Here is a 26,459-nt window from a genome sequence, read left to right on the forward strand (position 1 = left end):
TCTCTGTTCCTACCTGACACTCCCCCCTCTTCTGTGCTATTTCTCTGGCTATCCCAACTCAACACCCAGGGCTCTCAGGGAATCTGTGCTCAAGGGAGACTTTCCAGATCCTGTGATCCACCCAACCCCGGGGAAGGAACTACAGAGCTCAAGGAAGACTTCAAAATGTGTGTGAAAATAAACCTTCCACCATCCTGCCACCTTATCCTCTCATGCCTTCCAAGCACAGACTCTCTTTTTTCTTGTAACATCCCAGTGTGCCTGGAATTCAGAACACAGAATGACTTACCTATTAGCTGAAGACTCTTCTCAGTAACCTGGAAAAAATCTCTTCACAATTTAGGAGAGAACACCAAACAATTCACCTTCTTGCAGAGCTTATGGCCACGACAAGAGTTAAAAAGAAAGAGGCTTGATTGAAGGTTACTTAAAATAATTCAAAAGCAATTATTCAATGCTAAGCTAACAGGCAATGCACAGCAGTGCCAGTCCCCTGGAAAGCACTGTTTGGTGTCACTTGTCAACCCAGGTAAGGTCAGCCTGTGCAGAGACCTCCACCTCTCTTGCCCCAGCTGGCCTCAGCTCTGGTTCCCACCTGGCCAGGGCCTGACCACTTGGCGCTGCTGCTCTGAAGCCCACAGCCCCACTTCTGTTGGCAAGGGGCTCACTGGCACGACATCCTCCAAAGCTGTGGTTTTTAAGGTGCCATGTTTGCACCTCAGCTACTACACAAAATATCCACTGCTGTCATGCAGGACAAAAGATTAACATTTTTCATTTTTTTTAAAGATAAAAATACAATGAAGTAATTTTTTAATTATTTTATTTTATTATAGTTTAAAGTTTGTGAGTGAGAGCAAGAGAGCACACGTGTGTGCATGCAAGCAGTGAGGGGCTGAGAGGGAGAGACAGAGAATCCCATGCAGTCTCCGCGATGTTAGCACAGAGCCCGATGCAGGACTTGATCTCATGAACTTTGAAACCATGACCTGAGCCAAAATCAAGTCAGATGCTTAACAGACTGAGCTACAGGCGCCCCAAAATACAATGAAGTATCCTCTCGCCAGGATCCAAATGTCACAGTTCATCTCTTAAGAAGATCATCATCCTAAGGTAAGAGTGGGAAACCCACAATTGATGTTGGACTGTAATTTACATGCTATACGATGCCGTGGTTTTGTGGTCCTGAACAATGTGTATCCTCTCTAAGAACACTGTTATTGTACTTGGAAAGCATCTTCTAACCTGTTTATAAGTCTTCCAAATGAAAACTTTCAGTGGGTGTTGGCTCATCTATTTAAAAAAGTAGTAAATGCAGTCAAAGCAGCACCTATTCCATTTGGATTCACAAGGTTTTGAGAAGTACCCCTTTCAATTATGTAGACCATAAAAGACAATTATCAAAATAAACTGATCTTTCAAGAAGAACCTCAGAAAACATTAAACCATTTAAATTTTTTTTCTCAGGGCGCCTGGGTGGCTACATCAGTGTCAGTTGAGCATCCGACTCTTGATTTTGGCTCAGGTCATGATCCCAGGGTCATGGGATCAAGCCCCGCATCGGGCTCTGTGCTAAGCATGCAGCCTGCTTAAGATTCTCTCTCTCTCTCTCTCTCTCTCTCTCTGTACCCCTCCCAGCTTACACTCTCTAAAAAAAAAAATTACTTTGCTTTTAGAGCAAAAAGGTATTTTGTACTGCTAAATAAAATATTTCAAAACATTTATTTTGTTATTAACTCACCATACATTTCTAAAAATTTTTTAATGTTTATTTATTTTTATTTTTATAATATTTATTTTTTAATGTTTATTTATTATATTAGAGAGACAGAGAGAGCATGAGTCGGGGAGGGGCAAAGAGAGAGAGGGAGATACAGAATCTGAAGCAGGCTCCAGGCTCCGAGCTGTCAGCACAGAGCCCAACATGGGGCTTGAACCCACAAACCGGGAGATCGTGACCTGAGCTGAAGTCAGACGCTTAACCGACTGAGCCACCCAGGCACCCCATGCCATACATTTCTAAAGTGTGTAATAAAACAAGTGGTAAATGTTTACATAATTTTTTAACTGATAAATGTGCCCTAACTTTTGGAGTCTTAGGACTCTAAGGTTCTGTTTTAGTTACTAGTGCTATGTAACAAACCACCCCAACTTGGTGTAAACATTTTATCGTGTCCATGGATTCTATGGGAGAGGAATTTGGAAAAGGCTGAGAAAAGATGAGGCCTGGGGCCTCAGCTGGAAGATTCAAAAGATGGGTGTTACAATCATCTGATTCACATCTGAAGCACATCTGGTGGTTGATACTGGATGTAGGCTGGGACTTCAGCTAGGCAGGACACCTAAAACATGGCCTTTCCATGTGGCTGCTTGGGGGCTGTCTCACAGCATGGTAATTGGGTTCCAAGAGCAAACATGTCAAGAAACAGGAGGTTGGGAGCTGCTAGTTAATTTTGGGTTCAGAAACTGGCACAACATCATTTCCACTATATTCTATTAACCAAGCAATCACAGAGCTCATATTCCAGGAGAGAGGACCTAGACCCACCCTCTCAATAAAGAGTGTCAAAGAATTTGGGGAGCAGGATAGAAAACTCACATGTGTTCTGAGGTTGGGGCTCAACTGCCCACGCTGGGCTACCTGGATGTGTACAGATCTCTACATCTGCAGAACTGCCAAGTCTTTTGATCTTGTGAAGTAGCCTTAGCATGGCTGGTATTTAAATAACTTGGGAATATTTCCCCTCCTGGATTCTTAGTGACCTCCATGTCTTCACATTGGCTTTCCTACTCTGTTCCCAGATCGCATAGGAAAGGCTCCTCTCCCTGGAGCTGTTCGCCCTGAATACAGGTTAAACATCTCTGAATGGGTCAGCTGCCCTACCCGGCACTGGCAGCTGCCTTTCCAAACAGAGACTCCTGAACCCAATTTCTAGCTTCTATCTGGGAGAGAGGGTGCTGGAGAAGGGAGGAGGTGGACTTAGTCAAAGAAGAAAGTGACAAGAGTGTCTTCACATATTTGGGTGCTTGTCAGGGGGAAAGAGAGAACAGAGGTTCTGTGCTCTTCCAAGAAGCAGAACAAGAACCAAAAAGTTAGAATTTCAAGGAAGCAGGTGTCCAGAGGCAGCCTAAGTGAGAACTGACGGTGGCAATGAGAGGAAACAGATCAGAGATATTTTACAGAATGACTTGAGAGGATTTGGCTAAAAACTAGCTGGGGAAGGCAAGGATAAAGGAGAAGACAGTGTCAAAATCTTGGATTTGAGGGTTGGACATTTAGAGTAACTTCTAAATTTCTTCCTAACTCAGAAACTGAGAGTCTACACAATTTCAAATTATAACAGGTGTCTCTGGGATGAAGTCATGAAACTCCCCCTGCAAAGAATCCTTGGCTGAAGGCTGCCAAGGTGTATGGCCTGTTCTCAGTGTAGTGAGATAGGTCACCCTCTGGCAATCAGGATTCTGCCCTCTCTCCTCAGTCTGAATAGTCCTCACTACATAAACCACTGAAAGGCAGCCAGTGCTTCCTAGCTCCTCTGCCCTACCACGTCTCCCAGTTACAAAGCATTACATCCTTGAGAGCCAGTACACAAAGGCACCTGGGGGCGCGTGCAGGGCTGGTGTCTGTCTGTACGCTGGGCCACAGGGGGAAGGAGAGCCGCTTGAGACACTAGCAAAGAACCTGACTTCCATCAGTTTAACAATCTCAAGCCACACCCTGGGAACCAGCTGATTCAAACAAGTTTATTGAGCTAATCACAAGGATACAAAAGAGGCTGGGAAAGACGCTCCAAAAATACAGGAAACTACTGGGCTCTTTCCACTCAACACGGGGAGGCAGTGCTTCTCCAATACTGAGGTGAAGCCCCCACCCACTCCAAACGTGGCAGGAAAAAGGCACTCTTCTCAATACAGAGGGACAGAGCCAGGGAGCAGTAAGAAGGACTGGGGGCTTAAGGCTTCTCCATCGCAACATCATCAGAGAAAGGTCAGGTTAGAAAGGCACAGCCCACCTCTCCTTCCCCTCAGAGACCGGAGTGGAGCCTGGGAGTAGTGCTTCCTTCTGCTCTGTTCTCCTGTTTGCCTTTTCCAAGTTGAGATGGGGAGTGGAGACGGGGAGGGGCACAGAGTCATGTCAGAGATCCTGTAACGGGAAAGATGAAAGGAAAACACAGAGACAGAACAGCCCAAAGGGCAATGAGATGACTGCAAGGTCCTCCCCATGACAGTTTACTTCTCCTCCTGCCCTCCCCCCACAGCTACTCCTAAGGTTCCAGAAGCAGCAGAGAGGCCAGGCCTTGGGCTACTGCCTCTATTTCCACCTACTGCATAGCACACAGGTTACCTGCCAGCACCTCCCAAGGACACAAAGTCCTCTTAACCTGCTGTCCACAGTATTTTTGGGGACACTCACCTCAAGGTTCATCTCTGTGGAATCTAAGAGATCCAGCCCGTGCTCACTAGAGGAAGAGTGCTAGAGAGAGCAGGTGACAGTCAGACTAGCCCTTCTCACCCCTGTCACATGGGCAAACAATAACCAAGGTCCCTTTCCCAGGTGGGTGCCTGCAGCAGCCAGGGAGGGGAGACTAGCAAAGGGATGGTGGGCAGAAAGTTCAGACCTAGGAAGTTCCCAGAGTCCCAGGCCTCTCCTGGCTGCCAATTGAGTCCCTTAAATTCGTTCAGTTTAGAACCAGAGAATGGCATTTTTTTTCTGAGGGGACTTTAGGAAATACTATGTTAATAGAGGCCTTGTTTTCTAGTCTGTTGAAGAAGTCATTGTCTGTTTTTTTCCTTCTGAGCACAAAACCTCCATTCCCTTGCACTATTCCTCCCTTTCTCCCTCTGCAAAGAGCAGAGAAGGGAGGAGAATATCAGCAGCAGACACGTAACCCTTTTCAGTTTATAAGGTGCCTTCACTTTGTAGTTTGAGGGAAAACTCCATTTGAAAGATGAAGAGGCTGAGGGGTTAAGAGGAGCTAACTTGACAGAGTGGTGGTGCGGCGGACCCACATCACCTCACAGCTTCCACGTGCTCCTGCTGGCCTGGCGGCCGGGGTAGGAAAGGGAGTGAGGGGAGAACTGGGGAGAATGAGCCGCCTTCCTTCTCCAGCTCTGGCACTGCTTTCAACCCTGAGACTCAGAGGAAAAATACTTATTTGGACATTGGGAGGGAGAGTGTTATCCAAGCCCTTTTTGGTATTTTGAATTTGTTTTCCCTCCCCTCTTTAATAAAAGTCCAGGAAAAGTACAAAGCACCTTACAGGTCTCCCTTCTTTACTTTGTGATTCTTAGAGGACTTTCAAAAAGCCTTCTGGTTGTAGCAGGAAAAGGGAATGTTGGGTCCACTCACCTTGTCTGTATCTTGCCATTCTTCACTTAGCTCACTCTGGATCTCTTCTTCATCCTCTTCCATAAGGCTGAGTCTGAGGGCAGTGGCAAAGAGTAGAGGCTTTCACACTGCTATTTAAGGACCCCTGAGAGTATCTGGGAGGCACCCAGGAGAGTGGGATGGGCAGATGTGGAGCGAGCTCCAGGCTCCCACTGCTGCTTCAAACAGAGCAGCTGACTTCTATCAGTTCTATGAGCTAAGGACACACGTACCCCTGGAAGGAAGTGGTCTGTGATGTAAACAAGCCCAAAAAGTATGGGCACAGAAACACCAGGTTAGGGGAGAATCCCTCACAGCAGGTGCCTAATGTGAAGTGAGGATGAAAAGCAAGGAGCAGCTCACCTGGTCAGCCGGTTGCCCAGACCAGGACCGGAACGGTTGAGTAGAGTCCGGAAATGCTGTGGACTCGACAATCTTGACCTCTGGTTGCCTGAAAGGGGCTGGCTGCTGGTAATAAAGCAGGATCAGTAATGGGGATAAAGTAAAGGGTAAAAAGGGTAAGGTGGGCAATGTTACAGGGGAGAAAAGCTCATAGGGAGAAAGAAAATCTACAGCTAAGAAAAGGGTAAAGGCCTGGAGAAGAACCCGAGAATGATGATGGAGTGCCACAGGATGGAACAAGAGAACAGAAATGGCAGGAGGAAGATGGCAAACACCAAGATCGGACACCCAACTGCTCTCCTCAGCCCTTACCTTTGGACAAGCTCCGGTTCTGGGCTGCCTTCTTCCATCTCTTCCAACCCCCCCAGAGGCTGCCTCCTCTTGATGGCTGTAGAGGTGAGGGTGGGTGTGGGTGGGATGCTGTTCAGCTGGAGGCTTTCCTCCTGGGATGAAGAGATATCCTCTCTCTGCTGCCTGGAGGGGCCTGCAAGGCAACAGAGGCACATATTCACTGCAGACCAGGTACTGCCATAGGCCATCTTCTACATTTTCAAGACCTGACCAGATTTTGGTTCAGGAAAGTTAAGAAAGAAGAGAATGGAAAAACTTATATGGCCTCATTAGGTTATGACTAAAAATTAAGCATAACCCTACATACTAAAAAGTAAAGGCTTACACAACAGTATCTAGGACTTGTTCAAGGAAAACAACACAGCTCAGAAAATAGAAAAAAAAATAGACATATATGTGATATGTGATAAACATATATCAATTATAGATAAACAGTAACATGAACACGAATGTGAGAGAGAATAAGATTCCTTAAGATTGCAAGGTCTCAATCAATGAAGATGTGTGAGGTCCTGTTCATTCATTCAAGATTTTTTTTAAACTTATTTATTCACTTACTCATTCACTTACTCAATCACTTCATTCATTCATTCATTGTAGGTACACCCAGCATGGAGCCCATTGTGGGGCCTGAACTCACAACCATGAGATCAAGACCTGAGCCAAAATCAAGGGTCAGACACTAAACCTACAGAGCCACCCAGGCACCCCTCAACATTTGTATGAAAAAAAAAAAAAAAACCTTAAAATGGTAACAGAGTTCCTGAGCTCTGAAGCTGCTAGGGTGGAAGCAGGAGGGCTGGCAAGAAAAGACAAATGGGAGACTGGATTTTCTAAAGGCCAGGAAAACAGGAGGTGGCTGCATTGTCAGCATGCTTCTGACATGAAGAAATGGAGGACCTCGGGCTCACAATGTTAAAGTCTCTTCTGCAGAGACCGGAGAAAGGTAGAGGACCAGAAAGAATCCAAGGTTATCTCAGAAAACCCAGGCGATAGTACTTTCAAAGGGATATTAATACTCGTCCACTGTAAATGTTCACAGCCCCAAGTTTCCAGAACTGGAAAGTGAGCTGCTACTGATCTAAGCAGAGAACTAGAGAAAGCCAGTGAGAGCCACACACATGATTTTGTGCCCTCGGGTAGGACCAGACGGGCCCCTCCTCAACTCCCCAACCTAGTCATAGTGTGATGCCCGAGGGCTCAGCCTTTCAGCATCTCCTGCCCATCATCTTCACTGGCTTCCTTAGCCTCGCAAGTTCACATTTCAAATACCAACTCCCAAATGTATCTCAAGCTTTTGCCTCTACCCTTAACTCCAGACTCCTATCTCCGGCTGTCTGTTTCACACTTCCACCTGTAGCAACATGGCTAATACTCAAGCCCTAATCTACTCATTCACTACCTTCCCCATTTCTGTTGGTATCAACTCCATCCTACCTAGTTGTTAGACCAAAATCTTTTTTTTTTTTTTTTAGGCCAAATTCACCCTCAATTCCCATCTTATATCCCACAGCCAGTTTGTCAGAAATCCTATGGGTGATACCTTAGAAATATATCCAGGATCTGTCCACTTCTCACCACCTCTATCCCTTCCCCCAGTCTACCCACTCAACAGCCTCCTTACTGGTTCCTTTGCTTCTACCCTTGCCCCTCTACAGTCCATTCTCACACAGCAGCCAGAGGGATCCTTTAAAAACAAGGCAGATCCTGTCACTCTCCGGTTCAAATGCTGTAATGTTTTCCCATTTCACTGTTGAGTAAAAGCCAGAGTCTTTACTCTGCCTCATATGCTCTGGGTTCCTCCAATCTCTTTGGTCTTATACCCTACATACTCTCCATTCGGCCATCTGGCCTTCTTGGCTCTTCCCAGAACATGACAGGCATATGCCATCATGGCCCTGTGCACTGGCGCCCCTTCTTGTATGCTCTTCTACAGACACTGTGCACCCCTTCCTTCCTTGCAATCCTGGCCCAACACTCACAAGCTCTGCCAGCCTTCCCCCAGCAATAAGAGAAGAGACTGCGATTCCCACCTCACCAAGGCTTCCCTGTCCTCTCCCCTGCTTTTCCACCACAGCACACACACACTCTAAAGAAAAGAGACTTGTCTTTTTTTGTTCACTGCTATATTCCCAGCACATAGTGCTCAGTAAATATCTGTTGAGTGGACAATGGAACCAGTCTTTTCAGTTTTCTCCTACCTTTACAAACCCTCTGTTTTAGGCAAACCAGCCTAAACATCTGCATACTCAGCTAAAACATACCTTCCTATGTTTTGTTTGTGCTACTCTGGTAGCTCATGATACTCATTCTTCCTCTGTTTAGCTTACATCAATCTTTTCCATTTTTCAAGCTCCAGCTTAAACTCCATCTTCCTGGTGAAGCCTTCCTAGGCTTTAGATCAACTAAACTCAAAGTGATACCTTCTTTCCTGGAATTCTAAAGCATTCAATCTGTCAATTTTTCTTAAATTTTTTAATGTTTATTTATTTTGAGAAAGAGAGAGAGACAGCAAGCTGGGGAGGGGCAGAGAGAGAGGGAGAGAGAAATCCCAAGCAGGCTCCATGCTGTCAGTGCACAGCCCAATGCAGGGCTTGATCTTATGAACTGTGAGATCATGATCTAACCCGAAGCTAAGAGTCAGACCTCTAACCAACTGAGCCACCCAGGAGCCCCTCAATCTGTCAATTCTCAAAACCCTCAGGAAGTTATCATTTACTGGTGATGGTTCATAATTTAGATTTTCTATAAATGTATTTTCTCTATTAGATGGTAAGCTGCTTGAGGATCCTTCACAGCCTCTAAAACACCTAGCACAGTGTCCTGCACACAATAGGTCCTTAACAGATATTAGTTAAATGATTAAAACAGAGTTTCCTAGTGGTATAAAAAAATACTTTTAAGTAGTATACCTAGAGACATTTTAAAGAGTTACATTCTACCTCACACCGTATACAAAAATTAACTCAAATGGATGGCAGAAAGAACTAAGACTAGAAAACTTTTAGAAGAAAACCATCTTCTAAAAAATCTTCATCATCTTGGATTAGACAATGATTTCTCAAGCTATGACACCAAAGCACAAACAACAAAAGAAAAACCAAATAATCTGGATTTCATCAAAATTAGGAACTTTTGTGTTTCAAAGGACACACAACAGATAATGGATAAAGAATATACAGTAGACATACACAATGAAATATCACTCAGCCCTCATTTAAGGGCTTTGTGGACAATGGATGGGCCTAGACAGCATCATGCCAAGAAATATCAGACAAATATGATATGATTTTACTCATATGTGAAATCTAAAAAACAAAACAAATGAACTAAAAAAGTGGAAACAGACCCATAAATACAGAGAACTGGTGGTTGGCAGAGGGGTGGGAGGATGGGCAAAATGGATGAAGGCAAGTGAGGCATAGGCTTTCCAGTCATGAAATGAGTAAGTCACGGGATGAAAGGTACAACACAGGGAACACAGTCAGTGGTATGGTGACAGATGGCAGCTATACTTAGGGGGAGCACAACATAACCTATCAAGTTATACACAGTTATAGAATCAGCTACATTGTACACCTGAAACTAATGTAATGTATGTCAGCTATACTTCAATTAAAAAAAAAAAGAAAACCACTCAGATGGCAATCAACTTAGTACAGGGATAAATAAAATGTGGCACAGCCATACGATAGAGTATTATTTGGCCATAAAAAGGTATGAGGTACTGATATATGCTAAAACATGGATGAACCTTAAAAACATTATGCTAAGTGAATAAAGGCAGTCACATAAGGCCACATATGGTATGATTTCACTTATATGGATGTCTAGAGTAGGCAGACCCAAAGACAGAAAGTAGATAAGTGATACTGCCTGGGGGGTGGGGTGGGGAGAACCAAGATTTTCAATTGTTCACTAGAAAACACATACGTGTGAACACATCAAGCTTGTGATTTCTAGGATATTTTTCACCTAAAATGAAATTATATTTAAAAAGAAAATTAAAGAAGGGCACCTGGGTGGCTCAGTCAGCTAAGCATCCGACTTCAGCTCAGGTTATGATCTCGAGGTTTGTGAGTTCAAGCCCCACACTGAGCTCTCCGCTGACAACTGGCCTCTCTCTCTGCCCCTCCCACGCTTCACATGTGTGTGTGTGCACACTCTCACAAAAATAATAAATAAGAATCAAAAAAAAGATTAAAGAAAAAGCGTTAGACTAGAAGACAAGTAATGATCTGAGAGTAAAAAAAATCATAAAGATTGTGTGAAAATCTTTAACATTTAGAAAATAATAGAATACTAGATGCAAGGATGGGCCCCCTAAATGTACAGATTTCTTATTTTCATCTTTGGTCTTATCATCAGTCGCTATTTGATTTTTCACAGAGGTTTGCTATTTTTAGCTGCCTAGACAAACTTTGAAGAAAATGAGTACCCCTTACTGATAGCAGATGCTCAGTGAAATGTTTTTTATTTGACTAAAGACAAAAGTGTGAAGAAGGCAAAAGACCTTACATCTAGGTATTGGCTATGGAGGAAGGAAGTAGTGCTCACTACCCTGATATCCACACACACTTACCTTCAGTGCGCCTCTTCTTAGAGCGGGGATAGCCCTGAGGGTTGGCCTCCACTGTGTTCTCTACAGGGCTGAGGGAGTGGCAGTAGGTGGTGACTGGACCCCAGGGACAATCAGGTGCCTGGGAGACACGCTGCAGACACTTTTCCAGGTAGGACAGTCTAAGGAAGGGGTGAGATGAAGAGGCTGACTTGTCTGCTAGGCCCTCACTACTTCCCTAATCCTCATCTTTATCCATTACCCACTAACTTACAGCAGCTGCTTGTCCTGATGGAAGAGTCGGGGGGAAAACTCGGCAAGGAGCTCCAGGAATGCTAGGTTTGGGGGCTGACCGGAGGAACCAGTTGGAGGAGACTCAGACAAGGAGAATTTGATGCCTTCCCTTGGTTGAACAGAATTATTTTAGGAAGATGGCCCCTCCTCACTTTCCTCCCCAGGGAAGCATCCTGTCAAGTGCACCCTTCCCCTGTTCCCAGTCTGTCTCCCAGAGAATACCCACCAGCCAACCTGACTGCTGCTCCTCAACATGCTTATCCCTCCCTCCAAGACCACACTCCCACTCTCCCTGCACACAGCCTATGGCTCACCCCTCTTCAATCAAGTACCCTGACTTTTAACCAGTACTTTACTTGTGTAGCGTGACCACAAGGTCACGGTTCTGTAGCTGCTGGGGCCCAAAGCTCAAGGCAAACCTTCGGGCCAGGTCCCTCATCTCACTGAAGGCAGGAAGCTCATTCAGGCCCTGGGGCCCCTGTTCTTGCAGCAGTTCTGTGTACAACTGTGTCCAGGAGACATGGTACATTTGGGAAACGAAGGAACAAAGTGGAAATAGAGAAGTACAGCATTCCTTTCTCCGCGTAGAAATTCTAAAGGACTTGGGATGCCACCTGCTACCTTTACTCTTTCTTTCCTCCCAGGACACTGTTCCTATTCCTGAACCCCTACAGAAAGAAACTTCACCCTTGCTCTGTAACAATAAAAATATCCCGGGGCGCCTGGGTGGCTCAGTCGGTTGAGCGTCCGACTTCGGCTCAGGTCACGATCTCGCGGTCCGTGAGTTCGAGCCCCGCGTCAGGCTCTGGGCTGATGGCTCAGAGCCTGGAGCCTGCTTCAGATTCTGTGTCTCCCTCTCTCTCTGCCCCTCCCCCGTTCATGCTCTGTCTCTCTCTGTCTCAAAAATAAATAAATGTTAAAAAAAAAATGTCCCTAGTAACTGAAGAGACTGACAGAGAACAGGGCAGAAAAAAAATTAGGTATTTCCTATCGCTTTATTGTTGGTGCTCCTATGTCCCGATAGTTCAATTTCTATGAAGTTGGGGAAACTGCCCATCACCTAATAGTTTCTACAGACTTACTAGTTATGAAGAAGACAGTCAAGTAAAGTTAAGAGTCAAAATAAACTAGAAAGTTCCTTAAGGATCTCACATTCTAAATGGCTGAGGGTGAGCAGAGAGTTTGTGGGCTACAGGGAAGGCATATCACAGGTCAGAGGTATTCCAGGCAGAAGGGAGTACCTGCTTGAGGCTCAGCAGCAGGATTCGGGAACAATGACTTCGGTCAATCTGCCTTGCTCTAGTTAATGTTTCCTTGATAATGTCACCATAGTCACTGTAGAACTGAGGGACAGGAAATGAAGAAGATATCGTTTGGCCACAGGGCAAGACCGGTTCTGTTGTTTCTTCCTTTACATTTCTCATCATGTCTCCTTCCTAAAGTGAGTTAAGTCAGGAAACATGAATCTAAGTATAAAACAACTCAGACTAGACCAATAGGTCAAAGCCCGAAGACCTCAGAGTTTAGGCAAATAAATATGGGAAGAAATTCTGCTCAGAGCCCATTTCTTGGGAAGAAGTGCTCACAGTAAACAGAAATCAATACAATGGTGAGTTAAGGCAACTGAGGTACACATCTTCCATTCTTTTTTTTTTTTCTTCTTATATTACCCCAGTTTACGGAGACTGGGTTCACAGAAAAAAACAAAAAGATTCTGGACAGGATGAATAAGCTTACTTTCTCTCCAATTAATTTCCTAACAGCTTTTTTTCTGTAATTGTTTACTACCAATTCCTCTTTGTCCCCTTGTTCTAAACTCCTGTTGCCTTTTTCCTCCTGCTTTTCTTCAAGCCTGGTACTGTCATCCTTGCCACGTTCTTTCCTGCAGTGTTCCAGCATCTGAAGTCGTGGCTGTGCTCGCTCAGCCTGACGCCTCACTGTACCTTGTTGTAGTGTTTGAAAACATCTGAGGCTGCATCCATCTCCAGCACCCCATAAAGCAGCAGCTTGCAGAACCCAGCCAGGAGGCGGCGCCGCTGGTGCAGCTGCTCTATCTGTAAATGATCCTCCTGGGAATGACCTGGCTCACATCAAAAGCAGAATGGAAAGATCAGAACCACAGATCTAGGACTCCTGCCCTTATATGCCTGAGGCAGGCCCAAGCCCCAGACCCTTCCTGAGCCCCAGGTATAGAGTCCTTGTACCACTTCCCAGTTCTCCAGGCTGGATGAAGACATGGTCCATGAGGAAGCTGGCTAGTTCAGACTGGAGCGTGGCTTCAGGAAAAAAGACAAGGGGTCTAAGAAAATCGCGACCCCCTACAATCATCTGAGGGCTGAAGATGAGAAGTAGATCACTTAATAAGACAAAAGCCTGTTGGGGGGGGAGAAAAAAGAATGCTTGAAGAGGACAGGATATTCACAAGACAGAAATTACACAGCTAATTTCTCCTTAGAACAAGGCTTCCTCAGACCATGAGAAGTGACATGCCTCCTTCGTCCCACTTGAGGAAATGCTAACCTGCTCCTGGATCTCAGAAGCCACATCTGAGAGGCAGCTCTGGCAGAGTTCGCAGAATGCCACCATCCTGTCCTTCAAACTCAACAGCTGCTTCTGTGGAGACAGTGGCTTGAGGAGGAGGAATGGAGACACAGGCTCCTCCATTCCCACTCTCCCTACTCAGACCCATATTCACCTGGGAAGCACCTGATCCAGAAAGGTGGGTTAGTGTCCACAGAATGGAAAAATAGACAAGAGTCAAGGCTGGCAGCATCACCTGTAACAACCAAATGTTACAAAAATGGGGGAGTCAGGAGTGAAGGGCAGAAAGGGAAAGAGGGAGGAAGAGAGAAAGGAAAAGACAGACAAGCAACACACACAAAGGAGTGAAGAGAGAAAATGAGATTAGAAGAGACCTGATTCCTTCTCTGGGGGAAAAAGATCTGATTCTGTACAATCTTCAGAGCATTCTGTCTTGGACAGGAATGCCACCTCTTCTTTATTTATCTGATGTCTCCTAGAATCCCTCAACATTATCCTTGACTCCCCGGGAACCAGAGAGGATGGCTGTTTTCAGGCACTGGAAAGTACAGTTCACCTTCTAAAGTGGAACTGAAGGAAAGATATGCACATGCTCTTCCTCTCGTGTCTCCTCTGCACCCCTGGGACTGGAACTGCCTGGGATAGTCGGCCACCTGGGACACAGGGCCCTTAAAAACTCCCCTCTGCCTCCACATCTCCGACTCATCTACTTGCCTGGTGAGGAACTTCTCCTGTGTCCACAGCCTTCCGGAGGAGTCGGAAGCATGGCTCATAGAGCTCCCAGCGAGTCAGGTCGTGAGCACTTTGGGGAAGAGATGGAAACATGATGCAGGAACAGAATGAGAGGAATCACCACCACAGACACCAGTAGAAATAGGAAGAGGGAATGGGAGGTGAGCTGCTCACTTGTAGAAGGCAGACAGGCGCTTCAGAGTGGCCGCCAGGCTGTACACCTCATCCTCATCTAGGAAGGACGACTGAGGGAGAGAAAAGGTCCACAACAGGATTTTCCCAAGAACGCATAGATCCACATTCCCCATCTAGCGGCCCCTCGGACCCAAGTTTGGGGCTTCCCATATTTCAGCCCCAGTTCCTACCTGCAGCAGCTCTTCAAGTTCTTGCTGGAAGCGGTCGCTCAGCAGATCCACCAGCTGGCTGCGGGCAAAGTCTACCCGGCCGAAGAACGTGAACTCAGGATTACAGAGCAGATAGAGGGCATGAGCACCTGCCTCAAGCACCGTGGGTTCCGCGTGCTTCACCACCACCTCCTGGAGCTGCTGCAAGAACAGCTCCAGGTGCTGACAGAAAAAGAGATGGGAGAACACAGTGCTCTGGGCAAGGAAAAGAGGGGGCAAGTCTTCTGGAGGGGAGTGGGGTTGGGGGAGAGGAGAAATACGATTGAAAGCATTAACTTTCAAGGGGAAGATGCCTATGGAAGGGAAGGCTTATTGATTTTTCTGGAACCTGGGTTCCTGAGAACCAGATACTGGCAGTGGAACCTTTGGTCCTACCAAGAAAGCAGCAAGGTGTAGGAACTTTACCTTCCTCTCTACTCACCTTCTCCAAGCGCCTCGTGCAGTAGATGTTGAGGTCAAAGTAGTTAAGAAGCTGGAGCAAGGGAGCAACCTTCTCCGCATCAGCTGAGAACTGTAGGGGTTGAGAGGGAGACCTAATCACTAGCTAATGTATGCTAAGTCTTACTCCCAGTCCTCACTGGGGGCCATTTCCTTTCACCTCTCATTCCCAGGTACTGAATGGTAGGGCAGCTCTACCTTGGCCAGGAGCTGGGGTAGCAGGGGGATGAGGTGCTCTGTCAGCTTCACCTTGTCATCGGCTTGGATCTTACGTTCTTTCGGGGTTAAGCCCTGGAATTAGTCATTTGGGGGTATAGGGAAAGATATGGAAAAACACTAGGTCCATAGGGAGTGCGTGTGTATCCCTCCTCCCCACAATCTCATCTGCCCAGGAAGGAAAAGATAATTCATTTGGCACCTCCTTCAAATTTATTTTTCTAGAAACAGAATTCTTTGAGGGGCAGAGAAGAGGCACCCTAACCCAAGGCTTGAGGGTGAAGATAGACCATACCTGTCTGGACTTTTATTGCTAACCAACCCACCCACCCTTCACACCATACCTTCCTCCCAGTGATCCGCCCCACAGGTGGGTGACCTTCAGAAGCTTGCCGAACACTGGACACCAAGATCTCAATCAATGTGCTCTCCTGCACATCGTCCAAGTCTGGGTTGGCAGGAGGATGAAAACCAGAATAACAAATTAGCCACCCTCCATCTCCCAAGTCACCCCAACTCCCCCACTGCCCAGGACACCTATGCCTCATGGGGGAAATGACCCCTCCTCCAGCTACCAGGTGGCACGCACTCTGGTCCTTCTCCAGCAACAGGCTTGTCAGACTCTCCCAGTCCTTCAGCTGAGACCCTGCACAGTCCCACAGGCTGTCTACTAAATAAGCAGCATGGTTATGGAGCTGTGGAAGAAGGTACATGTTAAGTTACTGAAGCTATGTTAGAAAATTCTGGGAAGTGGCTACTGACAAACCATGTCTCTCCTTCCTGTAGTGCCAGTCCCATCCTTTTCTACTCACAGGTCTTTATGCACAACAGCCAAATAGTTCCTTCCCATACGTCACCTCACTTTCCACAAAGAAGGACAGCAGAAGGTGGAAGAAAGTTCTCTGGGCACGTGGACTTCTGCGTCGCTCTCTCCCACTGACCATTTTAGTCTCATACTCAGGGTAGAAGAGCCTGGTAGAACAAACACAGGGAAAGGGCACACCTGGGAGCAAATGAGGAGTGGAATAATCTCCATGAAAGAAAGAAAGAGTCCAAGGAGACGTGTGAGGAAAAGAGGTGCAGAGCCAAGGAAAGCCTCAAGGAGTTAAGAGGGGGAAAGCAACAAAAGAGAGACTTTAACAGGTATGTGGGGTGGTCATTGGGAAGAGCAGCAGCAGACACAGGAGAAAAAACAACACAGGAGGGTGTTAAAGGAACAAATGAGAGGACCCTACTCACTTCCAGTAGAGAAACTCCCCTGCAGCAGAGGCCAGGGCTCGGTTAGAGGCATATACAACTGGGTAGATGCCCTCACAGTCTGCATCTGTCAGCACCCCTTCCATGTTCCTGCCAAGAGAAAAGGAGAAAAAGCAGGTGGATATGAAGGATGTCCCCTAGCACAACTAGGGCTAGAAACACAAAGAGGCAAATAAGGATTTGGAACAATCCAAAAGAGGAACAACAACAACAAAAATCAATGAGGATTAGCTGACAAAGAACTTTTATTATTATTTTTATTATTTTTTTTTAATATTTAATTTTTTTAACACTTATTTATTACTGAGAGACAGAGAGAGACAGAGCATGAGCAGGGGAGGGGCTGAGAGACGGGGAGACACAGAATCCAAAGCAGGCTCCAGGCTCTGAGCTGTCAGCACAGAGCCCGATGCAGGGCTCGAACTCACAAACCGCGAGATCATGACCTGAGCCGAAGTCGGACGCTTAACCGAAAGAGCCACCCAGGCGCCCAAGAACTTTTAAATGAAGAATGGAAAACAGAAAAGTATGGAGAGTTAGAGAAGATAAGAAATATCCCCCCTGGAGATCCTGCAACTCAGGAATGACCTGTCTTTCAACCTGTTACAGAAAGAAGAGTCAACCTGTGACAAGCGGAGGGACAGGACTCTGGAAGGGCCTGCCTAATGCTGGAAAGGTAGAAGTCTGAGATGCGTGCCTCCCCATTCCCCAGGACTCACTTAAGGATGAGTGTTAGTAACTTGACAGCTTCCACCGCCACATCATACTCTCGGTCCATGACCATGGAAACCATCCGGTCCTATAAGGAGAGAGAACGTTGCTCAGTACTTCATTGTATCCATCCCAAATCATTACGCTCTCTTAGAATTTGAGAGATTCCTAAAGAGAATGAGTAGGCAGAGGCTGGGATAGCTGTAGACACATAAGAGCAATAGGAATGGAAAGATGGGGTGAGGGAAACAGGAACCAAAGAAAGAGCCAAGCACAGGAATACTGTCCCAATTTTACCTTAAAGCGGCTGGTAAAGAGCTCCAGACGGGCAGTCAAATCCCGGCTGCCATACAGCCCTTTTAGAGCCTTGAGACACTTCAGACGGACTTCGCGATGCTATTGAGGAAAATGGAATATGACTAACTATTCCTCTACTCAACCCCCACTGGGCTTCCATGCCCCTCTCTCAGATTACTCTTTCTGGGCTTTGGTGTCCTCTATGCTGAGGACTTTGGGGTGACTCAGAGACAACAGACAGCTGTCTTCTTATATAAAAAAATGAAAAGATCACAGCAGAATTTAGCAATCATAATGAAAAGGATCTTTGGGGCACCCGGGTGGCTGAGTTGGTTCAGTGTCCAACTCTTGATTTCAGCTAAGGTCATAATCTCATGGCTCATGGGATCGAGACCTGCGTTGAGCTGTGCACTGGCATTGTGGAGCCTGCTTGGGATTCTCTTTCTCTCCTCCTTCTCTGCCCCTCCCCCACTCACACCCTCTGTCTCTCTCTCAAAAATAAATAAACATTAAAAAAAAGAAAAGGATCTTTTGGCTATCACCCTAGCACCTGTATCACCAATCCATTAATAGCTTTCTTGCTTTTTTCTAGGGAAAGTTTTTCTCTACTCTGGTTTTAAGGTGTTCATCTCCTGGATATACCTTTCTCTCTTCTACCTCATCCTACCCTCCCCAATACTGCGGAGTTTTGAGGTTCACTGTCTTGATGGGCTGATCACTAGTGAAGCTCCTAAGCAGCAGGGCCAGGAAAAGCTGTGGTGTCTTGAGACAGGGAAGATGGTGAGGGTAACAGAGGAAAAGAAGCTGACTCAACACTGACCTTATCATGCAAGGTCCAGCCAATATATTTCAAATAGCTGTCAGTGAGGAAAGATGTGCTGTAGCTTTGCATCCAAGACCCAATCTCTTCAATGCAGATAGCACGGATCTCAGGAAGGATGTCCCTAGGCACAGAGAGATAAACTGACCCCTATCACCATCTTTCTCTAAATTCACTTTCCATCCACCCAGACATCTCCCTGCCATAGAAGAATCTACTTTCTTGACTGAACAACATGCTCCAAGCCTTTCATTTTTCCCTCCCAATGTAAATATATAAACAATAAATATTTTCTAGGGGCACCTGGGTGGCTTGCTTGGTTGAGCATCTGACTCTTGATTTTGGCTCAGATTATGATCTCATAATTCGTGAGTTTGAGCACCATGATGGGCTCTGTGCTGACAGCACAGAGCCTGCTTGGGATTCTCTCTCTCTCTCTCTCTCTCTCTCTCTCTCAAATAAATATTTAAAAATAAAAAATTAACATTTTTTTGGTAATACTGCATAAAATAATTGAGCTTATTTTCCATGCCCCTTTTAAAACTGACTTTGGAAGTCAGTTTAACTGTTGGCCAAATTTCCACTTGAAGAAAATATTAAATCAGCTGAAGAGTTCTGGAAAGGCAGAGGTTGAAATCTAGGTAACAGTGAGAAAAAAAATATGGATGCTATTTTTAACTTAATTCCACCAGTTCTTTTAAACAGTGTAAAACTCCCCTGCCTTTAGCCCAGTGAAACAGCAGGCTGCGCTAGGAAAAGGCCTGCCAAGTTGCAAATGCTCAGAAAAGCCCTGCCTTTTGTCTCTCTGCTGTGGTCTTCTCAGGTCTCCAGCTCCAGGAAGATGGGGAAGGGAAGATCTTAGGCAAAGCTGGAGCAGAATAATACTCAACAGTGCCTTATTCTCTTATTTTCTCTCCCAAAAGAGCTTACAAGAGCCTCTGGAGTTGGGGGTGAACTAAACCTTACTAATTTAAAACATCTGTTGTCAAAGTTTTTGCTCCAGCTGCATTTGCACTAGGACTAACCAAATTACCAGGGTTATAACGGAGGGACACCTTGCTACGTTTACAGATTCCATAACCAAGGACCAGCTGTTTCAACGAGAGGAGCGCATTCACTCACCTGTACCGATGCACAAAGACCCCCCTGAAGAGCGCATTCATCATCCCCTCAATCTCCTCTTGATGTTCTTGGAGCTGGAAGACAGGGAGTAACAGGTCAATCTTTCTTGTGCCCCAAAAGTATATAGAAAAGTATGACTTCCACTTACTTCCTTTTATTACAGGACATAATCTGAACCCCTGATATCCTAGGTTTCTTTTCAACCTTCTAAATTCTGGAAGAAGCTGTAGAGTCAACCACCGACTCAGAGGATTCTTTGTGTTTGGAAAAAATATCACCTCTGGGTCTGGTTATTTTTGGCTATTCAGAGGCACTAGCTGGTAGTTACACAGATTTTTTGACTTACAATTGAGAACATGAATTTTTAAATAAATGCAGTTTATTTGATAGAAATAGAAAACCTAGCAGAAGAAGAAAAGGAAGAGATTAGACCAATGGTCCTCAACTAGGGCCCCTCAAGGCACATTTAGCAACTTCTGAAAACATTTTTGGTGGTCACTAATGGGAGGGGGTACTACTGCCATCTAGTGGATAGAGTCCAGGGATGCTGTTAAACATTCTGCAATGTCAAGACAGGCCCCAGGTCAACAGTGCCATTGTTGAGAAACCCTGGATTAGATGAATAGATATCAAGGAAGCAGAATTATAAAGGAACACAACTGACCCTACCTCTTCAATAAATCAATATATGGGGAGGGGGGGGGATGGGAGAGGCAGAGGTTAAAAGAGGCTTAAGAAATACAACAAATGCAATGCATCATAATCCTTAATTAGATCCTGGTTGGAATTAATCAGATATAAAAGCCATTTTGGGGATACACAGGGAAATTTAAATATGAATTGGAATTAGAAAATATTAAGGAATAATTAATATTTTTGAATGTGAAAATGGTATTGAGTTAATGCAGGAATAATTTTTTTGGATGATAAGTTTTAAAATAATTTTCAGAGAACATATTTAAGTCTTTAGGTGGAAATACCAGTATATATATAATTTACTATAAAATAAAAAAATAATTGGGGCACCTGGGTGGCTCAGTCAGTTAAGTGTCTGACTTCAGCTCAGGTCATGAACTTGCGGTTCATGGGTTTGAGCTCTGCTTCAGGCTGTGTGCTGACAGCTCAGAGCCTGGAACCTGCTTCGGATTCTGTGTCTCGCTCTCTCTCTGCTCCTCCCCCACTCATTCTCGCTCGCTCTCTCTCTCAAAAATAAACATTTAAAAAAATTTAAATAACAAAAAATTAGAAGAAACAAATATAATGAAATATTAGTTGTTAAATCTAGATAATTCGTATATGATGTTCACTCTGCCAGTGTTTCTCTCTGTCAGAATGTTTGGGAAATTTCATATTGAAAAGAAAAGGAAAGAGAGAGAGGGACAGAAGGAGGAAAAGTTGTCATCAGTACCAATTTCTACAGAAGTTTGGAAAAAGGAAATTAAGAAAAGACCACTGACTATAGGGATTAAAAAGTCAGTGTTTGGGGCGCCTGGGTGGCTCAGTTGGTTAAGCGTCTGACTTCAGCTCAGGTCACGATCTCGCGGCACGTGAGTTTGAGCCCTGTGTCGGGCTCTGGGCTGATGGCTCAGAGCCTGGAGCCTGCTTCTGATTCTGTGTCTCCCTCTCTCTCTGTCCCTCCCCCATTCATGCTCTGTCTCTCTCTGTCTCAAAAATAAATAAACGTTAAAAAAAAAAGTAAAAAAAAAGTCACTGTTTTGGAAAGAATAATTTCAAAGAAAATGGGGAGACAGGTAGTAAAAAATGGATTCAGTTGGATATTAAGGAAGTAAGAAAATACTAAAAAGGATAGAAATGGAGTAGTTCATAGAGAGGAAGAGTAAAGGGAAGATTCAAAGGCCTACAGACATTTCTAAGTGAAGAGAACAGTGGGGAGAGAGGGATTAAAAACAAAAAGAGAAATAATGACTGATAAAGCAAGAGCCTAGACAAGTAAAAAAAAAAAGATTCACGGTATTATACATAGGATATGAGACAGACCTAATACACATAAGGTTTAAGATCATACTGACATTGAAAATAGTAAGAGAGAGTAAGGAAAGAAGGTTTACCATGGAAGGAATCTTGGTGAGGGGTGAGAAGACAGTCAATTGTTGTGGTTAGGCATGGGGAGTCCTGCCAACCTCATGCTGGAGGAGTCTCAGATACTAAGAGATATTACTAAGAGAGAGTAGGGGGAAAATCAGTGTCTCATGACAGGCACAGCTGTTTGAGGGTTTAATCAGTGTAAAAGATTTTGTTAGGGCTTATGTCCTCCAGTTGTCTTTAAGTATAAAAGGAAATAAACCAAGTGTCCACTATGTGCCAGACTATTCACTCACCATCTATTTAATCTTCATAAAAAGGTAGAATTATCCCCTTTTTTAAAGAAAAGGAAATGGAAGCTTGGAAGTTATATAAGGCCATGGAACTGGTAGCTAATTGGAACAGTCCAGGAGTGATTGAAAAGCCAGTCACTTTCCAGTCCTCAAACAGTTGGCCTCCCTCATCAGTGGTTGGCCTTTAATACTCTGGTGATCTCCAGACTATATAGTTGACCAGAAAGTCAAAAATTAACTCCTTGCATGAGATGCAAGCACAGCACTTAAAAACATTCCTGGTAATGAATGTAGATAATGGAAACTAAGCAAAAGTGGGATTATAAAGAACTCTAAAATTTACTCTGAGTTAGAACTAATTCATTGAGATCACATCCCAGAAACAAGATAAGCATGCAATGACCTCTGACAGGATGGGTCTATTAGACTACTGTCAGACTCCACTGTTCATGACCCAAAAGGTTGCTTAGGGGCCTGTGCCTTACAAGAGAGAAGTGTGTGGGCAGGGGTAAAACGGGCTTTAGCAACAGTGGATGAAGCTGAGAGAGAGAGAGAGAGAGAGAGAGAGAGAGAGAGAGAAGAGGCAGGGAACACTTTTTACCTCTTTGCGTTTCTCCAACAGGCTCTCCAGTCGCTCAGGAGCTCTCTGTCCTGGTCCCTTATTTCGTTCAGCCTCATACTGCCGCTGATTATTGTCTTTGTGCAGACTCAGTTGGAGGGCAACTCTTACCAGGGAGGTCATTAGCTTCATGGCTTTGAGCCAGGAAAAACAAGAAAAGGGAATTTTTACTTAGGTCAGAGGAGGGAGGACAGATTTTAAAAAGGAAGAAAAAAAAGCATCTTGTGGTTCCAGTGGGAAGAAGAGGAGGAAGCAGGGAGTGGGGCACTTGGGGGTAACCCACCATGGCTGCTGCCACCTCTGCCACAGAAAGAAAGAAAAGAAGGAAAGAAAAAGGAAAGGGACTCAAAATGAAAAGCTAGAGCGGGTGACCCTAAAATCCTAAGACTGTTCTGGACATTTTTTTCTCCCCCTTTTGGGCTTCTTTTAATCCTCAGCATGTTCCCAGCTGTTGAGCTATAAGAAACAAGTTAAGACTGGAAACTGTCACTGTAATCTATCCTTTTTTGCAATACTACTAGTGAGAAACTTGGTTGAAGTTCAGGGTAAAAGAAGCCAGGGCTTGAAAGGCTAAGAAGAATTCAGAGACCAGAGAACACAGGAAATCCCCAAAAGAACATTTATAGACTAAAAATGAATGCTCACCAGCCAGGGTGCTAGTGTGACGGAAGGCACGGACTTGGGAGTCTGAGAGGCCAGTGAGCAGGGAGATGAGGTTGTCCATAGGGAAGCCGTCATAGAGGAGGCTATACTGGCACTGATAGACCAATGTTTTCACAAATTCACAGAAACTGCCCTGGAACTTCTTCCAGGATGGACCCGGTGCTGTCAGGGGATACTCTCCTGAATCCTATAGAAGGGTTTATGAACTGAATGAGAAAAAGTACTACCAAGTCTATGAAACCATAGGGACTTTGGATGTCAAAACCCAATAGTATAGTAAAAATCTTTCTCTGTTATACCTCATTTCCTGCTATTCTCAACTTCAGAGGCATATTCAGATAACATCTATGGGTCCCTTTTGCCCCCAAGAGATTGAACTCCTTCTTCCAAAAGCTATCCTATTTCCCACAGTTAGAAAGAAGGGGATAATGGGCCTTGTGTTTTGAAATAAGTGTGGCAAGAGAATTCTGATTGTCTTCCTCTACCTCATTAAACTGTTCTGTTAGGTGCCGGATGATCTCTGAGTTGGACATCTTCTTGAACATCTCGGAGGTTACATTGCCTGAGGAATGGAGGAGGTGAAGTAGTTACAAGAAAAATAACAGGACACTGTGACCATTTGCACATACACCTGAAGATGAGCTAGGAAATATACTGAAAAGAGCATAGGTGGGGAATCAGAAAACCTAAATCCCAGTCCTAAACCTGCTGCCATCAAACTGTGTATCTGCTGTTAAAGCAACCTTTCTAGAAAACCCAAAGGAATCAAGCAATGGAAAAGAATAGTTTAAAAAAAAAATCCTGGGGCACCTGGGTGGCTCAGTCAGTTGGGTGTCCAACTTTGGTTCAGGTCATGATCTCATGGCTCATGAGTTTGGGCCCCATGTCGGGCTCTGTGCTCACAACTCAGAGCCTGGAGCCTGCTTGGGATTCTGTGTCTCTGGCTCTCTTTGCCTCTCCCCTGCTCACACTCTGTTTCTCTCTCTCTCTCTCAAAAACAAATAAACATTACAATTTTTTTCTTTAAACCCAAATAAAAAATAAATAAAGCAAAAAAACCACACAAATTCTGGATTCTTATAACACAACCTGCCTGAGATTATCTTACCCCAATAAGTTAGGTCATGACCTGTGGGGATCTGGGGAATCCACAGCTTCAGTGGAGAAATATGGAAGGAAGTATCTGAGAAATAGGGAATAATGAAGGATGATTTCATCTAAAGATAGGAAGACTAAAAGATGTCTAATGGTCTATTTTCAAATTTGTGAGTATCATTGGCCTCACATTAGTGTGATTAGTTACTTTTCCCCAAAGGGTCTTATCTCCAAACCAAACCAACATAGTTCCCTAACTGGACCACTTTCCTACTTACCAATCTACAATGTGGTCAAATCAGTGAAACTTTTCATATGCTTAACCTTCTCTCTTTATTTAGGCGATTCCTAGTCCTACTCATCTAAATGTAGCAAAAGTTCTATAACATAGGAGCAAAGGGCTAGGGATTAGAAAGGGGTAGGAGTTTCCTTACCTTTACATCCACAAGATCGGATGAAAAAGTTAACGAGTTCCAGGAATCCTGCATCCTGGTCTTGCTTGTAGGTATCCAGCCACTCATCCACCAAAGACTAGGAAAAAAAAGGTGGATGATTTCTATTTCTGGCAATATGACAGAATGGAAATCCTGTATGATTGTACCAACTGAAACAGCTAAACTTCTGATTAAAATGTTAAAAATATCTTTTAAAACGTATTGCTGAACTGGAATGAAAGGTAGAATTCCGTATAGGCCCAAAATGAAGTGAGGGTAGCAATCCTGGGAGATAAGGAAGCTGATTCTTGCCCTGAGGGTTCTATGGAACCCCAGGAACCATGACTTTCTGTCCAGATAGCTGCATGGAATGCAGAGCATAGGAGATCGAGCTTTTGGGCTTTCCAAGAAGAGAGGTCCAAAAGGAGGCTCCTGCGATAAAGCGAGGTGCTGCAAAAAGTCATGTTAGCATGAAAACAGGAATGAAAAATAAACCCACAGGTCAGAAGGGGACAGCATGAACACCAGCTTGTTAGGACGTTAACGTGGGGTGGAAGGAAAAAAAAGAACTCGCCCTTGAAAATTCATAACCGTAAGTCAGCTCTCAGGTCTAGATTTGCAGTCTAGATCCACACTCCCTATACGATCAGAATACTCTCAATTAGAGAATTTAATTCAAAGTGATTCTGGAGGGTCCCCAGTCAACTACAGCCAAGCCAAGCAGGTTCCTCTCTTAAAAACACACCTTTAAAAACAAACAAACAAACAAACAAACAAACAAACAAACAAACAAACCAACAAACCACACCTTTAATTCAGGCCCCAAAGAATTCCAAAATATAGAACTCCAAAATATAGGGTCCAAAGTATAGAACTCCAAGAGACAATGAGCAGCTCAAAGTGTGAAACTTAGTAAAGAAATAAGGCACTGAAAGTAAGAATTAGCAGAAAAAACAGCAGAATCATATTCATAGATTTCAAACATTAAAGTTATCACAGATTATAAATTATGCTATGAATAAAAAAATAAAAGTGAAGCTTTAAACCAGAAGCAAAGAACAATCAATTTTGAAAAAAGACCCCCCAAAAATCTATAAAAATGAAAAAAAAAAATGTAAAACCCATTATAATGAATGGTTTAAAGGCAGATTGGACACAGAAAAACAAAAGCTGAGTGAACTAGAAGATTAAATCAAAGAAAGTATCCAAAATGCAGCCTGGACAGACTAACAGAAACAGTGACAGAGCTATTAAGAGACATGAAGAATAGAGTGAGAAGTTCTAATTAATGTCTAATTGAATTTCAGAACAAGATAATGGAATGACGAAGAGGCAGTATTTGAAAAGAATTTTCCATAGTTGTTGAAAGACCCCAATCTTTAGAGCCTGGAAGCCAATAGATTTCAAACATAACAGAGGAAAAGAAAATGTACACCTATAAACATTATACAAAACATCAGAACACAAAAGCAAAATAAATCTCAAAAACAGGGCAAAAAGAGATCACTTACAAAGGATCTGCATATAACACTTACAAACAAAACCACTTACAAATTAGATTTGAACTAATCCATAAGCCCCTAGCCATATGTGGCTATTAAAATTAAATCAAATGAAAATTAAAATCCGGTTCCACAGTCACACCAGTCACATTTCAAGTACTCAACAGCCACATGTGGCTAGTGAATACTATACTAAATGATGATATGCAACATTTCCATCATTACAAATTATTGTAGTAGATAGTGCTAACTTAAACTGACAGCTGACTTTCACCAGCAGTAAGTGAAGTTAGAAGGCA

At 44.3% G+C, this 26,459-nt stretch overlaps 1 protein-coding gene across 5 annotated transcripts in view; it reads right to left on the minus strand.

Annotated features, from left to right (window-relative positions):
• Positions 1-806: 806 nt before the first annotated feature.
• The window catches only part of STAG3 (stromal antigen 3), a 31,339-nt gene continuing 5,686 nt past the window's right edge, over positions 807-26,459 (minus strand). The window contains exons 6-35 of one of the 5 annotated variants that reach the window (XM_053893733.1): positions 24,659-24,755; positions 23,615-23,691; positions 23,112-23,316; positions 22,449-22,600; positions 19,512-19,585; positions 18,390-18,513; positions 17,570-17,668; positions 17,281-17,360; positions 16,544-16,651; positions 16,162-16,276; positions 15,894-15,999; positions 15,649-15,752; positions 15,287-15,379; positions 15,072-15,161; positions 14,612-14,812; positions 14,421-14,491; positions 14,229-14,316; positions 13,669-13,749; positions 13,494-13,586; positions 13,178-13,346; positions 12,917-13,053; positions 12,215-12,316; positions 11,393-11,478; positions 10,954-11,082; positions 10,704-10,861; positions 6,083-6,254; positions 5,732-5,836; positions 5,351-5,423; positions 4,415-4,474; positions 3,731-4,144 (exon numbers count right to left, since the gene is read on the minus strand). In XM_053893733.1, coding sequence (XP_053749708.1) covers positions 4,136-4,144; positions 4,415-4,474; positions 5,351-5,423; positions 5,732-5,836; positions 6,083-6,254; positions 10,704-10,861; positions 10,954-11,082; positions 11,393-11,478; positions 12,215-12,316; positions 12,917-13,053; positions 13,178-13,346; positions 13,494-13,586; positions 13,669-13,749; positions 14,229-14,316; positions 14,421-14,491; positions 14,612-14,812; positions 15,072-15,161; positions 15,287-15,379; positions 15,649-15,752; positions 15,894-15,999; positions 16,162-16,276; positions 16,544-16,651; positions 17,281-17,360; positions 17,570-17,668; positions 18,390-18,513; positions 19,512-19,585; positions 22,449-22,600; positions 23,112-23,316; positions 23,615-23,691; positions 24,659-24,755 — 3,258 coding nt within the window. In that variant the 3' untranslated portion in view covers positions 3,731-4,135. Of the gene's footprint in view, positions 1,109-3,730; positions 4,145-4,414; positions 4,475-5,350; positions 5,424-5,731; positions 5,837-6,082; positions 6,255-10,703; positions 10,862-10,953; positions 11,083-11,329; positions 11,479-12,214; positions 12,317-12,916; positions 13,054-13,177; positions 13,347-13,493; positions 13,587-13,668; positions 13,750-14,228; positions 14,317-14,420; positions 14,492-14,611; positions 14,813-15,071; positions 15,162-15,286; positions 15,380-15,648; positions 15,753-15,893; positions 16,000-16,161; positions 16,277-16,543; positions 16,652-17,280; positions 17,361-17,569; positions 17,669-18,389; positions 18,514-19,511; positions 19,586-22,448; positions 22,601-23,111; positions 23,317-23,614; positions 23,692-24,658; positions 24,756-26,459 lie in introns of those variants that run through there. The other 4 variants (XM_053893731.1, XM_053893730.1, XM_053893732.1 and 1 more) reach the window with 4 other exon arrangements.

This window comes from Panthera pardus, unplaced genomic scaffold (assembly GCF_024362965.1).
Source record: "Panthera pardus isolate Hobbes unplaced genomic scaffold, ASM2436296v1 HiC_scaffold_4, whole genome shotgun sequence".
Classification (NCBI taxonomy): domain Eukaryota; kingdom Metazoa; phylum Chordata; class Mammalia; order Carnivora; family Felidae; genus Panthera; species Panthera pardus.